Source organism: Aquarana catesbeiana, linkage group LG05, assembly GCF_042186555.1.
Source record: "Aquarana catesbeiana isolate 2022-GZ linkage group LG05, ASM4218655v1, whole genome shotgun sequence".
Taxonomy (NCBI): Eukaryota; Metazoa; Chordata; class Amphibia; order Anura; family Ranidae; genus Aquarana; species Aquarana catesbeiana.
Genome location: NC_133328.1, coordinates 5,122,865 through 5,137,956, shown reverse-complemented (window position 1 = coordinate 5,137,956; position 15,092 = coordinate 5,122,865). Strand labels below are relative to the sequence as shown.

Sequence of the window (15,092 nt, the reverse complement as noted above, 5' to 3'; positions counted from 1 at the left end):
ACATGCATATATTGAAGCTCAAGCATGCACCGTCCATGATGACAAGCGTGCTTCTCTTAAAAGATTGCTCGGTTCTCAGGTCTCCCTGAGCGGAGCTGGTAACCCGAACCCTAGTCACCGCTGTCTGCCCCCTCTGCAACACCTTTTACTGGAGCACTAGGCTGTAAAGGGGACAGGAGCGGCCAGCTCAGGCTCTCAGCGGCTTGCTAAGAGGCTGAGCCATGTGCCAGTCCAGGCATGTTGGTGAGTCCCGACCATATGGTCATGATCTTTCCCCAGCCTGGAACCGGCTCTGTGGCATCAGCCGACAGGGGTCTTCAGCCCCCTGTCTGCTGAAAATGGGTCACAGGAAGGCAGAACGGACTGCACTCCTGTGATCCATAGGAGAAAAACAGCCAACGAGCTTTGGCTGTACTTTTTTCCTTTAGGCTCAGTTCACACCTAGGTGTTTTTTGGGCGTTTTTCTTGTTTTAAGCCTCAGCTCTAAAAACGCTCAACAAGACAAATGCCATTCATTTCAATGGCCCCTGTTCACATCTGAGTGTTCTGTCGCCTAAAGCAAAACGCCCGTCGCTCAAAAAAGTACATGAGCTTTTTTTTTTTGGCAGATTACAGGGGTTTTACTGCTTTACTGCTTACTGCTTTTATATTGGTGACCTTTTAACCTTGAAAACACCTGTAAAAAAACGCCCGAAAAACGCCTGTAAAATAGCAACGCCTGTATGTGAACTGAGCCTAAATAAGACACTTTATACACAGGTCAACCATATACATTCCAAGGATGCTCACTAGATTTTATTAAGAATTTTTACATACATTTAATTCCCTAGATACACAGGACCAGCATGAAAAGTGACCTTTTGGCTCTACCAATACAAGGTTGCTGCCACATCTTCTAAGAATTGCCAAAAGCATGTGAATAAATGGACACCCTCCAATTGATGAGTTCAGGGGTCTCAAGTGAAGGGTCCTGTTAATACTACATCATACAAAGACATTGTAGACAACTGTGCTCTTCCAACCTTGTGGTGACAGTTTGGTTAAGACCCTTTTCTCTTTCAGCATGACTGTGCCCCTGTATACAAACCCACCTCCATAAAATCATGGGTTGACCAGTTTGGTGTGGAGGAACTCAAGTGTCCTGTACAGAGCCCTGACCTCAACCCTATTAAACACCTTTGGGATGAATTGGAATGAGCCAGGTCTTCACAACCAACATCTCCATAAAGACATGGTGTAACCAGTTTGGTGTGGAGGAACTCGATAAGTCCTGCACAGCAGCAGCGGCCGGTCCATAAGGGGCGCATAGGTGCCGCCCCCCCTAATCTCTATGCGCTGGCCCCTAATCTCCATGCGGGGCGCTGGACAGGGTTTTTTTTTTTTAAGCACATGATTAGAGCCTGAGGCTCTAATTTGCTTCAAAAAGGGTGGGCTTGGGGAGCAGAGGACTGCGCCCCGCTCCCACCCACTTGTGACCTTAGCGAATCAACATTCATTATTTGTCAAAAACCATGAAATCAGGCTGAGACAGAAGTAAAGTTAACTCACACTTGTTTAATAATAAAAGTAAAAAGAAACGTAATCAAAACATAGCCAAAGTTCAGTAACCGGAACGGATAGTCAGCCAAGCCAGAAGTCAGGGATCTATGTAGTGGAACAGTAAGCAGGATCTGGAGCCAGAAGGGACGTCAGCAAAGCAAGTCTTGAACAGGATAGCAGGAGAGTGTCTCAGTTTCTGTGATGTTGACCAAGGCGAAGGCAGAGCTCCTCTGGACTGGACGGCTTAAGTAGGCAGGACTGATGAGCAGGATCATCAACAGCTGAGTAACACTGGAGAGATGGGAACTGGCAATTAGCCGACAGCTGAGCGGCCAGCTCAGAGAAGGAAGGGCTGAGCCCAGCCCTGACACTATTGTCTTTCTGCTTCTCCTCCGGGCCAATCAGGACCAACCAGAATCCTAAGATTGGATTGGCCAGGAGGAGAACCCGGGGAAGCCACCCACGACCTGAATGGGGTAAGTGCGGGGCTGGCGGGCGAGTGTGTGGAACAGGTGGAGGGTTTGTTTGCCACCCCCACAGAGCCCTGACCTCAACCCTACTGAACACCTTTGGGATGAATTGGAGCACTCCTTGTGAGCCAGATCTTCTCCTTCAGTATTGGTACCTGATCTCACAAATGGGCACAAATTCCCACAGACACACGCCAAAATCTAGAGTGGAGGATGTTCTAGCCACAATGAGAGCCATCTACATATTAATGGCCATTGGGGGAGGAGGGGCAACTCTATATTAATAGCCATGGTTTTAGAATGGGATGTCCAACCAGCTCATACAGGTGTTCTGGTCAGGTGTCCACCAACTTTTGAAAATATAGTGTATAGGAGGTGAGGTATATGAGAAGTGACCTATTGAATCTGTCATTTTCATAAAGATATTTTTACCATAATAGAAAAGGCTTTTAATTCTTTGCTTTGGATGTGTCCATCCTCAGGCCAATGCTGAGGTGGCGGTGAGAGAAATGTTGAAGGCATTTGCTGAGCGCTGGGAGAAGCAGACGGGAGCGCTGGAAGTGGAATCCCTGGATTTCATGGATGATGGTTCTCCAATCAGACTGAAGGTGCAGATTAACAAGCAAGAGGTAATAAGACATAATGAAATGATAAGACTGGACTTTTTTGTTTTGCCAAATTCTACTTTTATAGATTTGCAGCTCTTGGATAATACTGCATTTAGGCTCCTTGCACTGGACAGCATCTAGCCGCCGTGCATCCCAGTGTTTTAGTGAACCCAGGAGGGACAGGTATGAAATACAGCTCGCTTCCTGCAGCCTGTCAGTCTATGGCAGGCTGCGATTGGACGGGTATGAAAACTGTTGCAAGTGGTTCTCACATTTAGAATCCTATGCATTCAGTCACAAATTACTAATTTTAAAGACTTTATTCACACTGGATCCTATCCAAAAGCACCCCTCACCCCTCGTCTAGAAGCAGAAACCTGATGTTTCCTTGCTTTTTATTGGGGTTACTGTTTGGGTAGGTTACCACCTAGTTTGATGGGGGTTCTGATGGATTCCTTTCCAGGAACTGGAAACACCTAGTGCTAATGGTGAGGTGGGATCCTGAGGGACCCAGTGCCTCCTGGTACGATGGAAGCGCCTGGTCTAACTGGGGACTGGAAAGGTAAAGAGCTTGGGAGTGGCATTTTGAGAGTATCAAAGAAACACTATGGGTTTCGGGTCCTGGGAGTGTCACAATACCATATGCTTTTTTTGCACAATTTCTTGGATAAGCCTGTGGACCAGTTTGGAATTTGGAATAAGTTTTAAATCTAGCTGCAAGGCCTTTCAAAATTACAGAACAGTCCAGTTGAAGGTGACTTCCTAATATTCGCTATACCATGACCTGGGAAAATGAGAACCTTCACAGACCTAATGAATGTTGTATTGTTCCTTTAAACATGGTGGCAGATCTAACCTTTGACGCTTTTGTCATTCTAGGGCAGTGCTGTATTTGATTTCAGTGGCTCTGGGCATGAAGTTTTTGGGAACTGTAATGCTCCCCGTGCTATCACTCTCTCCGCTCTGATTTACTGCCTTCGCTGCATGGTGGGGCAAGATATACCCCTAAATCAGGTAAAAGTCTAAGCAGTCATAGTTGTATCAAGTCTCCGAACTCTTCATCATGAAAGGAAATCGCAAAAAAGGCCTCACTGTTACCTCTGTCTCTTTTCTTTAGGGTTGTCTTGTGCCCATCAAATACATCATTCCCAAAGGATCCATCCTGGACCCCTCACCAGATGCTGCTGTTGTTGGAGGAAACGTGTTGACATCACAGAGAATCGTGGATGTCATTTTTAAGGCCTTTCAAGTCTGCGCAGCATCACAGGTGGGACTGAGCCGTGTTTAGAGGGACCTGGAATTATTGTCTTGAAACTTATTTGTTACCGTTTTGGATAGAGAAGGAAAGGGTTTAATCCCCCAGATACAGCTAAATTAGAGTGGCCTTCTTTAGTCATGAACTATTACTAGTTGAATCCAGCTCCTAGGTTATACATGTTCTAGAAAATAAAACCTTAAGAGGGTCTCGCCCTTTATCCTATCAACATGCATACTTTATCCAAACAAAAAAGTTTTGACTTTAGCAAACTTTGACTAGAATTTGAAGAATAAATGAACATCTCTTTGTCAAAATCATAGGTAACACTTTGGGGAAGTGATGATATAATGATTGACAAACACTGTAAAGACCAGACTGATTTGGCATCCAAATAGTTTTTTGAGCAGATAATACACTTGTCATCTTCTAAAACAAACGTTGTCCAGTATATAGACCAGAAGTTGTAGAAATGAGTAATATGGGGAAATGTGAGTTTGGACTCTTCTCAGAAGCTGTAGAGGTGAGTAGTATGGGGTAATCTTTGAGTTTGGACTCTTCTCAGAAGCTGTAGAGGTGAGTTGTATGGGGTAATCTTTGAGTTTGGACTCTTCTCAGAAGCTGTAGAAATGTACAGGGAAACATGAGCTTGGACTCCTCTCAGAAGCTGTAGAGATGAGGTGTATGGGGTAATATTTGAGCTTGGACTTTTCTCAGGAGCTTTAGAAATTAGTAACATTGGGTAAGTAGTGAGCTTGGACTCTTCTCAAGAGCTATAGAGATGGGTAGTATGGGGTAATCTATGAGTGGCAACGGGTAATCTGTTAGCTTGGACTCTTCACATGAGTTGTGTATAAAAGTAGTATGGGGTAAAGTGTGAGACTTGAATCTTCTCATGAGCTGTAGAGATGAGTACTATAGTGTAATCTGTGAGTCTAGACTCTCTTCTTATGCCGCGGACTTTTCGACTGGACTGGTCCAACAGACTTTCCAGGGGATTTTCGACGGACTTTTGACGGACTTCCGATGGAATTTCTAACGAACGGACTTGCCTACACATGATCACACCAAAGTCCGATGGATTCGTACGTGATGACGTACACCGGACTAAAATAAGGAAGTTGATAGCCAGTAGCCAATAGCTGCCCTAGCGTCGGTTTTTGTCCGTCGGACTAGCATAAAGACGAGCGGAATTCTGGGTCCGGCGGAGCTACGATGTAAAGATTTGAAGCCTGTTCCAAATCTAAAATCCGTCAGATTTGAGACTGGAAAAGTTTGCTAAAGGTCTGGTGAAGCCCACACACGATCGGATTGTCCGCCGGATTTCGTCCGTCGGCATCCGTCAGACCAGTCCGGTCAAAGTCCGACCGTGTGTACGCCCCGATAGACGCTGTGGAGAAGAGTAGTATGATTATTTACTGAGCTTGGACTGTTCTCATGTGCTGTAGAGAGGAGTAGTAAAAAAAAAAGAAAAAGTGTCCCGCGGTGTCCATCTATCTTCAATCACAGTGCAGACAGACCCGAAAAATAGAAGGGAAAAAAAAAAAAGCTCCGCCTTCATGGGAGGCGTCCCGCCGACTGCTGTCTCTTGGCTGTGACAGCTGTTATATAGGCAAGGGCGGGGGTCACCCGTTGGCGTAACCCTGCCTTTGGTCAGGTCAGGTGCATGCTTTGGCCAATCATCAGACATCAATGCACTGCGATCTCGCAGTGCATTATGGGGTGTTCCTCGGCGCCCGAATTTGCCACGAACATCCCATGAAATTCGGGGAATGGGAGATTTGAACATCGGGCTCATCCCTAATCGTGGGGTAATCTTTGAGCTTGGACTCTTCTCCGGAGCTGTAGAGATGCGTAGTCTGGGTTAATTGGTGAGCTTGGACTCTTCTCAGGAGCTGTAGAGAGAAGTAGTTTGGGGTCTTCTGTGATTTTCAACTCTTCTTGGGGTAAAAGTGAATTGTCTTGTGCTGTACAGGGCTGTATGAACAATGTCACCTTTGGGAACGAGAAGATCGGTTACTATGAAACAGTGGCTGGAGGTGCAGGCGCTGGACAGCACTGGGATGGGAGAAGCGGAATCCACAGTCACATGACCAACACCCGAATTACTGACCCAGAGATCCTGGAGAAGCGGTATGGTGAATAATAGTGGTGTGTGGCTAGATTGTGTACATATTACAAATGTAAGGCTGGGATAAAGTTACCGATGCACTTAGGGTCTGAAAACTGGCACTTCTTTTATCCGCTTTTGTCAATGGAAATACATATTCCTTTGGGCCCATTCACACGTTTCAGTTCTGATGCTTATACATGTGTTTATGTATATTGCTCTAAGGCAGCCCAGGTGTGAATGAGTCCTCAATACCGCTGATTCCTGGACTAATTCATGAATTTTACATTAAAGTAGATCCAACTTCTAACTGAATGACATTTACTTTACCTTACTAAAGAACTCTGCATAGTAAATAATTACCATGGTTTTCGTTTTTTGTTGTGTTGTGTTTTTATGGTGTTTTTTTTTTTTCTTTTTCTTTTTTGCATGTTGCTGTTTATCTCTTCCAGCCTCTTTTAACCAGTTCCTGTCTATATTCCTTCGCTCACTAATATACAATTCCTTAGACAATATCTCACAAATTACAGCGCTAGCAGTGCAACTTTCTAATATAATCAGATGTAAATAATCCCTTTCAACATTTCTGAGGGAGGGTCAAGTCACCAACCAATTGTTTAAATGGATTTTGAGCCTCAAGAGACGGCTTTGAAAACTGGTAGGAAGAGTGTCAAGAGATGGCCCTTAAAACCTTGGTGGGGAAGAGCCTCAAGAGATGACCATCAAAACGTTGGTGGAGAAGAGCATCAAGAGACGACTATCAAAACCTTGGTGGAGAAGAGCATCAAGAGACGACTATCAAAACCTTGGTGGAGAAGAGCATCAAGAGACGACTATCAAAACCTTGGTGGAGAAGAGCATCAAGAGACGACTATCAAAACCTAGGTGGAGAAGAGCATCAAGAGACGACTATCAAAACCTTGGTGGGGAAGAACGCGGTGCCCAAGATTTCCAAACGTTTTGATACAAAGACAGTTTGTCAGTGAGTTTAGCCATCAGCTTTTCAAAAACCATGGTTTGGGATAGTCTACCCTTTAATTTGGAAATGCTGGTGGGTTGGGTTTTCTAAATTTGGCTATGGTCTGTTTGGCAGCAGTAAACCGATCTAAGATTTTACATTTTATATATATTTTTTGGAAAATGATTCAGTAGGGCTTTGTAGAGGTTCTTGTGTATTTGGTTTCCATATATTGTATAAATAATTCAATGTACTTTGGTCCAGAATTTCCAGACAATAGGGAGGGTCCACCATATATGAAGAAATGTACTGGCTTCTGTGCAAGCGGGATAATTTTTTTTCAAATACAGAATTCCGCTCTCTCCTATGCAGGTACCCGGTGGTCCTCAAGCGGTTTGAGCTGCGTCCAGGCTCGGGTGGTGATGGGAGATTTACAGGAGGGGATGGAGTAATCCGGGAGCTGATGTTCAGAGAAAATGTCATTTTGTCGGTTCTCACGGAGCGAAGAGTATTCCGCCCCTATGGACTAAATGGTTATTGTACAAATCTTTCATTTTCATTCTGCCCTGTGACTGCAATTTTCTACATGTTAATCTCTTCTGTGTTCTCTGTAGGAGGATCTCCTGGAGATGCCGGCCTCAACCTCCTCCATCGCCGTGATGGGAGAACCATTAACCTAGGAGGGAAGACCTCTGTTCCTTTGGAGCCTGGGGTAGGATGAGAGATTGCGTGTTTATTTTTTATTTTTCACTTTCGGACACATCCACCTTTCCCATGACAGTCATGGGTCATTGACTCTGCAGGGGAGCGCCAATACGTCAGAGGCCAGAGGGAGGGGCTTAGCTTCTGACATTTAACAAAAAGTCAACACCTGTATATTTGTAATGTCATTGTTTATTTTTCTTAGGCTCTATCATTTTTAGGAAGGGTAAAAGGAGGAGTATGTATGAAACACCTGATGGGGATAAGTGGAGTGATTTCAGAAAAATTTATTTAGTCGTGAGATGACCTAAGCGGAAACTCTCTTTTGATCATTGATCTACTTCAGCAAAATTGGCTTTAAAATATTAACTTCTTGCCTTATTCCTTTTTTCCTTTTCCTTTTCCTTTTCTTTCCTTTCTCGCTTCCCTTCCCTTTCTCGCTTCCCTTCCTCACTTCTTTTCCATTCTTTCCCTTCCTTTCCCCTGCCTCTGCCCCTATGTCTCCCTCTCTTATCTTTCTTACCATCCCTTCCTCCCTTCCTTGCTTTCCTTCCCTTCCCTGGCCTCCAGTCCTTCCCCTCCCTCATTCCTTCCCTTCTCTCCTTTCCAATTCCTTCCCTTCCCTTCTTTCATTTCCTTTCCCTCCGTCCCTTCCTTCCCCTCCCTCACCCTTCTTTCCCTTTTGACTTTCTCACTTCTCCTCCCTCACTTCTTTTCCCTTCCTTTCCCTCTCTCTCCCTTAACTTTATTCTCCTGCCTCTGGTCCTTCCTTCCTTCCTTCCTTCCTTCCTTCCTTCCTTCCTTCCTTCCTTCCTTCCTTCCTTCCTTCCTTCCTTCCTTCCTTCCTTCCTTCCTTCCTTCCTTCCTTCCTTCCTTCCTTCCTTCCTTCCTTCTCTCTCTTTTTTTTCTCATGCTTCTGTCCCTTCTTCTCCCTCCCTTTCCTTCCTTCCTTCCTTCCTTCCTTCCTTCCTTCCTTCCTTCCTTCATTCCCTTCCTTTTTCCTTTCCTTGCCTTGCCTTCTTTCAACCCTTCAATCTTTCCTTCCTTCCTTCCCTCTCTCTCCCTTTTTTCCTTTCTTCCTTTCCTTTCCTGACCTGACCTCCACTCCTTCCCTTCCCTACTTCTTTTCCCTTTTTTCCCTTCCTTTCCCTCTTTTTCCCTTCCCATTTTTTCCTTTCCTTTCCTTTCCTTTCCTTTCCTTTCCGGTACTGCTGGACCAGGACCAGGATAGCTGTAGGGTGCAGATCCTGACCCTGTTCTAGATAACTAGCTGTCATGCTCCTCCAGGGAATGACTGATCCACGGCCAGCATGGACCCATTGTTGATAGAACTCCTCCTCTGAATCTGTGTGCCTGGCCAGCGATCATGAAAGTATAGAAGCCAAAAGGGTCAAAATGATGGGCAGTCGGCATTTTTAGTATGGAACCATGGAGGCCTTTGTTGTCTTTTCCGCAGAGGTTCCCTTAAAAGTGTATGTGACCCCAAGAACAGAACGTAATGTATTGCAGTTTATCAGTCCTTACATGTGATGGCTGTATTCATTTCTTTTATTTTCACCTGGTGATCCTGCCAATAACACACTTCCTGTCCTCGGGTGACAACCCTAACTGTACTGTATCTATGGAGGAACAGGGTAGCCACCCTAGGACAGGAATAAGGACTACAGAACACTATCCCTGTTCATGGTCCTTGTTCAGGTTTACATAACTTTTAAAGGATATCCAGTTTTTTTTTCATCTGGAAAGCAGTTCCTCTTTCACCTCGAGGACTGTTCTTACCCCAGTTTGCCTCCATTAACCATAATGGGATTTGGCTGGTTTGAGGTGAAACAAACAAGCTATAAATTGCCAAATGGAAAACCAATGAATGAACTATAAAATGCATCTTCTGAATATTCCATTCCGTTTTGTCCAGGACATCTTCACCCTTCACACCCCCGGAGGAGGCGGATACGGCGATCGGAACCAAGATGGCGACACCCCAGTTCCTAACAAGAATCCAAACTGCAGCTTTGTGGAGCGGGGAAGTGTCTTTGACTACCGCATGGCACAGGAAACCGTATGACGAAAGGGCTGGCGTGGTCACTGAGGCCGGAGACACCCGGATGCCCCCAAGTTGCTGGTAACTGTTACTGCCCCCTGGAGGTAGCAGTGGAAGGACAATGGCCGCGGATCTGGTTTATCGGGCACATTGGAGCCTTAACGTTTGTTTTCTTTTTATCCCTTATTGTGTATTTTTATTTTTTGCTCTCTGTGTCCCAACTGGGGATTCCCTTCCATTTATTTCCTGTCCCAGAGGAGAGCTCTTCAAAGGAGGAGGGAATCCCTTCGTCCACAGGTGTCCCCATTGGAGGATTTCCTTTTATATTCCTGTTTTTGGTGACAACTCAAAAATGTTGGTTTGTACTGGAGATCATGGTCACCAAGACGGGTACAGAGGGTAGACATGTGCAGAACAAAAAAAGGGTTTTGTTTCAATTCGTTATTTTAAATAATCCAATTTATTTAAATTTGTTTAATTCCCTTTCGGAATTTGTTTTGTCAGTTTTTTTTAATTCAATTCAAATTAGTTTAGAATCGGCATTGGAATTCTAATTTATTTTATTCTAAACTTGAATTTCAGACGACGGTTATAATCTTTCTATCTTATTCTATTCCCTTTGCATTTGCTATTCTATTCTTTTCTATTTGAATCTACTCCTATTCAAATTTCAGAAGACCGTTATACTCTTTTCTATTTTATTCTAGTCTATTGTTTTTTCCATTCTAGGCTTTTCATTTTTTTTTTTTTATTTTATATTCTTTTTTTATTCTATACTTCTCTATTTGAATTTCAATGAATTTCGGAAGCTGGTTATATTCTTTTTATTTTATTCTATTCTATAGAAAATAACACACACACACACCCTTGTCATGTTGCAACCAAAAACTAAATGTATTTTATTGGGATTTTATGTGATGGACCAACACAAAGTAACACATAATTGTGAAGTAGAAGAAAAATGATAAATGATACAAATAAAAGTGATACAAATGTGAAAAGTGTGTGTGTGTGTGTGTGTGTGGGGGGGCATTTGTATGGCGCCCCCCGGAGTCAATACTTTGCAGAACCCCCTTTCTCTGCAAGTCTTTTTGGGGATGTCTCTACCAGCTTTGCACATCTAGAGAGGACATTTCTCCCCATTCTTCTTTGTAAAATATCTCAAGCTCTGTCAGATTGGATGGAGAACGTCTGTGAACAGCAATTTTCAAGTCTTGCCACAGATTCTCAATGTGATTTAGGTCTGGACTGTGACTGGGCCATTCTAACACATGAATATGCTTTGATCTAAACCATTCCATTGTAGCTCTGGCTGGATGTTTCGGGTCGTTGTCCTGCTGGAAGGTGAACCTCCCCCCCAGTCTCAAGTCTTTTGTAGACTCTAACAGGTTTTCTTCTAAGATTGTCCTGTATTTGTCTCCATCCATCTTCCCATCAACTCGGACCAGCTTCCCTGTCCCTGCTGAAGAAAAGCATCTCCACCACATGATGCTGCCACCACCATGTTTCACGGTGGGGATGGTGTGTTCAGGGTGATGTGCAGTGTTAGTTTTCCCCACACATAGAGTTTTACTTTTAGGCCAAAAATTTGAATTTTGGTCTCCTCTGACCAGATCACCTTCTTCCACATGTTTGCTGTGTCCCCCACATGGCTTCTCACAAACTACAAACAGGACTTCTTATGACTTTCTTTCACCAATGTCTTTCCTCTTGTCACTCTTCCATAAAGGGCAGATTTGTGGAGAACACGACTAATAGTTGTCCTGTGGACAGATTCTCCCACCTGAGCTGTGGATCTCTGCAGCTCCTCCAGAGTTACCATGGGCCTCTTGGCTCTTCTCTGATGAATGCTCTCCTTGCCCGGCCGGTCAGTTTAGGTGGACGGCCATGTCTTGGTAGGTTTGCAGTTGTGCCATACTCTTTCCATTTTCCGATGATGGATTGAACAGAGCTCCGTGAGATGTTCAAAGCTTGGGAGATTTTTTTTATAACCTAACCCTGCTTTATACTTCTCCACAACTTTATCCCTGACCTGTCTGGTGTGTTCCTTGGCCTTCATGATGCTGTTTGTTCACTAAGGTTCTCTAACAAACCTCTGAGGGCTTCACAGAAGCTGTATTTATACTGAGATTAAATTATACACAGGTGGACTCTATTTACTAATTTGGTGACTTCTGAAGGCAATTGGTTACACTAGATTTAGTTAGGGGTATCAGAGTAAAGGGGAGAATACAAATACCCCCCACACTTTTCACATATTTTATTGTAAAAAAAAATGAAAACCATTTATCAATTTCCTTCCACTTCACAATTATGTGCCACTTTGTGTTGGCCTGTCACATAGAATCCCAATAAGATACATTTATGTTTTTGGTTGTAGCATGACAAAATGTGGAAAGTTTCAAGGGGTATGAATACTTTTTCAAGGCACTGCGTGCGTGTGTGTGTGTGTGTGTGTGTATATATAAAACAAGGAAGCGGCTGGCTCCTTCCCCGGTTTCCATCCTGACCGATCCCCTGAAGCAGCCGGTGGGAGGGGGAAACCTGACAGCGCTGTGGTTGGGGCCAGGGAAGCACACAGGGGCCCGGAGCTGCAATAGGGAGCCGCGTGTAGAGGAATCAGTGCCCTCCATTTCCCTCCTGCAGCCGATGAATGTCTACAGGAGGGAGAGGAGGAGAAGTGAGCATTCAGCAGCTACATGAAGGGATCGGTTCCTCTATATGCCACTTCCCCCGCCGCCTTCCTATCCAGGCATACAGGGGCATACATGGGGCTGGATCGCAATGGCAACCCTTGCGACCCCTGTATATACTCCCCTGGTCCCAGGCCAGGCAAGCACTACCATGAATAGGTTACAGTCACTAGGATCCCTTTGTTCTGGTCTGTACTTTTCCTTCCCAGGTTCTTCCCTTTCAGCCCTCATCAACATAATAACGACATTTTTAAATAAAACCTCTTTTCCTTACAATTCTTATTTTAGAGTCAGCGATGTCATCACTGGATCTCTGTGCTCCTCTATGGGGATGCAATATAGATCCTTCCTGGTGGGAGGGGCCAGCAGAGCGCTGTACATTGCTCTTGATTGATCACGCAGTAACTACCGACTAGAAACTCTCCTAGTCTAGCGATTTAACATTCCTACCAGATTCACATAGAAAAAGCCGTATTTGGAGCCCATTCAAGTTTATTATTTTAACTGATGTCCTGATGAAGGGGGAAGTGTTTGGCCACGAAACACGTTGGATATTTTTTAATTGGTGTAAACTGATAAATCAATTTAGAAAAAAAAAGGAAGCTGAGACCAAGTGAAGGAATTAGAAAGAAAAGTGACTACTGACAAACTTCCTCCTTAATGAGGAGCTATATATTTTCTATGAAGAGAGTTTAGGGGCCAGTTCACACCACAAAAACGCACTCCAGATCTGTTCTGGATGCGTTTCTGCATGCACGTTTTTGATACGTTTTCGGATGCATTCCAGGTGCTTTTTTTTCTTCTTTTTTTTTTTTTCATGTTTTTTTCCCCACTATACTAGGGTCCAGTGCGTTTTTGATGCATTCTGGTGCGTTTCATACTTTCTTTATGCGTTTTACTGCGTGGCCAAGACCATACAGCGGTTTAACAGGACAGGTTCCACTCAGAACAGGCCTCGCCATGACCCAATTTGGACATTTTCACTTAGGGGTGTACTGACTTTTGTTGCCAGCGGTTTAGACATTAATGGCTGTGTGTTGAGTTATTTTGAGGGGACAGCAAATTTACACTGTTATACAAGCTGTACACTCACTACTTTACATTGTAGACAAGTGTCATTTCTTCAGTGTTGTCACATGAAAAGATAGAAGAAAAGATTTACACAAATGTGAGGGGTGTACTTACTTTTGTGAGATATAGTGTGTGTGTGTGTATATATATATATTGTCCTGTACAATATCTATAACATTTCGCTATATACAGTTACAATGTATAAATGTGTGTGATGTATATAGAAGACTGACATCTAGTGGTGGAAGGAAGTACTGTGAGGTTGGGGATGTGAAGAGTAACCCCGGGATACATCTCAGGGACGGTGCCCCAAACTCCCCAAATATCACTCCTATCTGCGTTCCCAGAATCTGCCTCAAAGGTTAGGAAGGGGATTTTTCCGTTTCTTTTTAGTGGCTGCCGGAGCGATAATTCCGAGATATTGGAAATCCCAACACACTCCCTCAATAATCGTTTGGATAACGGAATTAAAGAAGCCGATGAGGATGGACGAGTTATCGGTGGAGCTGCACTACGGATTCTCCCATTTCCAAGGTGTTCGGCTCCCCTGGATATCTTTTATGGAAAAAACGGATCTTGCCTCCTTATTATCTGAAAACTCTCTCCTGGGACCATAAAACCAATTTTTCCTAATATATTATTGGACGCTTTGTAGACCGGCACAAGTCACCCCCCCCCCCCCCTTTTTTTTTTTTTTTTTTTTTTTTTAATGCTTATGGTTTCTACTGTTCAATCACTAATGTACACCTGTAAATTATTCCTAATATTTCTCACTTTAATTTACATGGGCAGATTTCTAATTATATTTAGGGCATTATCGTAACATTTACATGTTATTAATTGGGATTTTTATTTTTTTCTCTTTTCTCTCTTGTAAATTTCTATAAATTTATGATAAAATAAAATATATAAAAAAATGATAAAAAAAAAGTTATTTTTTATATAACTCCACTTTTGTTGAGGGAAAAAAAATTGGTGATCTCTATACATTGTAGGAAATTTAACAAACTTTGTAGCAGGTTCCCACCTTTCTGTTATTCTGAAGCAATAGCAGATTTTCTCACTGTGCAGACTGATAATGATTTGGAGGGTCTGGTTCATTATAATCTCCTGGTGCATTCTTAGTAGACATGTGCACAGCCAAAAAATTTGTTCATTTTCGTTTTCGTTTCATTAGTTTATTTATTTATTTATTTTTTTTGTTTTTTGGGTCATTCGTTACGATTGCGATTTGTTAATTCGTAAATTCGTAAATGCGTTCGTTCGTACATTCGTAGATTCGAACATTCGTTCATTCGTACATTCGTACATTTTTACATTTGTTCATTTGTAAATTCGTAGATTCGTAAATTCGTAAAATCATACAATTGTAAATTAGAAAATTCGGAAATTTGTAAATTCAAAGTTTGGAAATCCAAAAACCCGAAAATTCAAAAATCTGAAATAGTAACTAACTATTAAATTATAGGTATTGTAATTTCCTTTCAAATTTGACTGTCAGTGAACGTAACAAATACGAATTTATCCGAAGTTACGAATTATCCAAAACGAATGCTGCATCTAAACAAATGGAACGGAACAAATTAATAATAAATAATAATAATAAAACATTGTTATTGTTATTTATTATTATTAATTCATTACG

The 15,092-nt window shown here is 43.0% G+C and overlaps 1 protein-coding gene across 2 annotated transcripts in view; it reads left to right on the top strand.

Annotated features, from left to right (window-relative positions):
• The window catches only part of OPLAH (5-oxoprolinase, ATP-hydrolysing), a 74,212-nt gene extending 59,348 nt beyond the window's left edge, over nt 1-14,864 (top strand). For both annotated transcript variants that reach the window (XM_073629384.1, XM_073629382.1), the window contains exons 21-27: nt 2,492-2,638; nt 3,497-3,631; nt 3,735-3,884; nt 5,848-6,005; nt 7,313-7,473; nt 7,555-7,652; nt 9,558-14,864. In XM_073629384.1, coding sequence (XP_073485485.1) covers nt 2,492-2,638; nt 3,497-3,631; nt 3,735-3,884; nt 5,848-6,005; nt 7,313-7,473; nt 7,555-7,652; nt 9,558-9,707 — 999 coding nt within the window. In that variant the 3' untranslated portion in view covers nt 9,708-14,864. The remainder of the gene's footprint in view (nt 1-2,491; nt 2,639-3,496; nt 3,632-3,734; nt 3,885-5,847; nt 6,006-7,312; nt 7,474-7,554; nt 7,653-9,557) is intronic.
• Nucleotides 14,865-15,092: the final 228 nt, after the last annotated feature.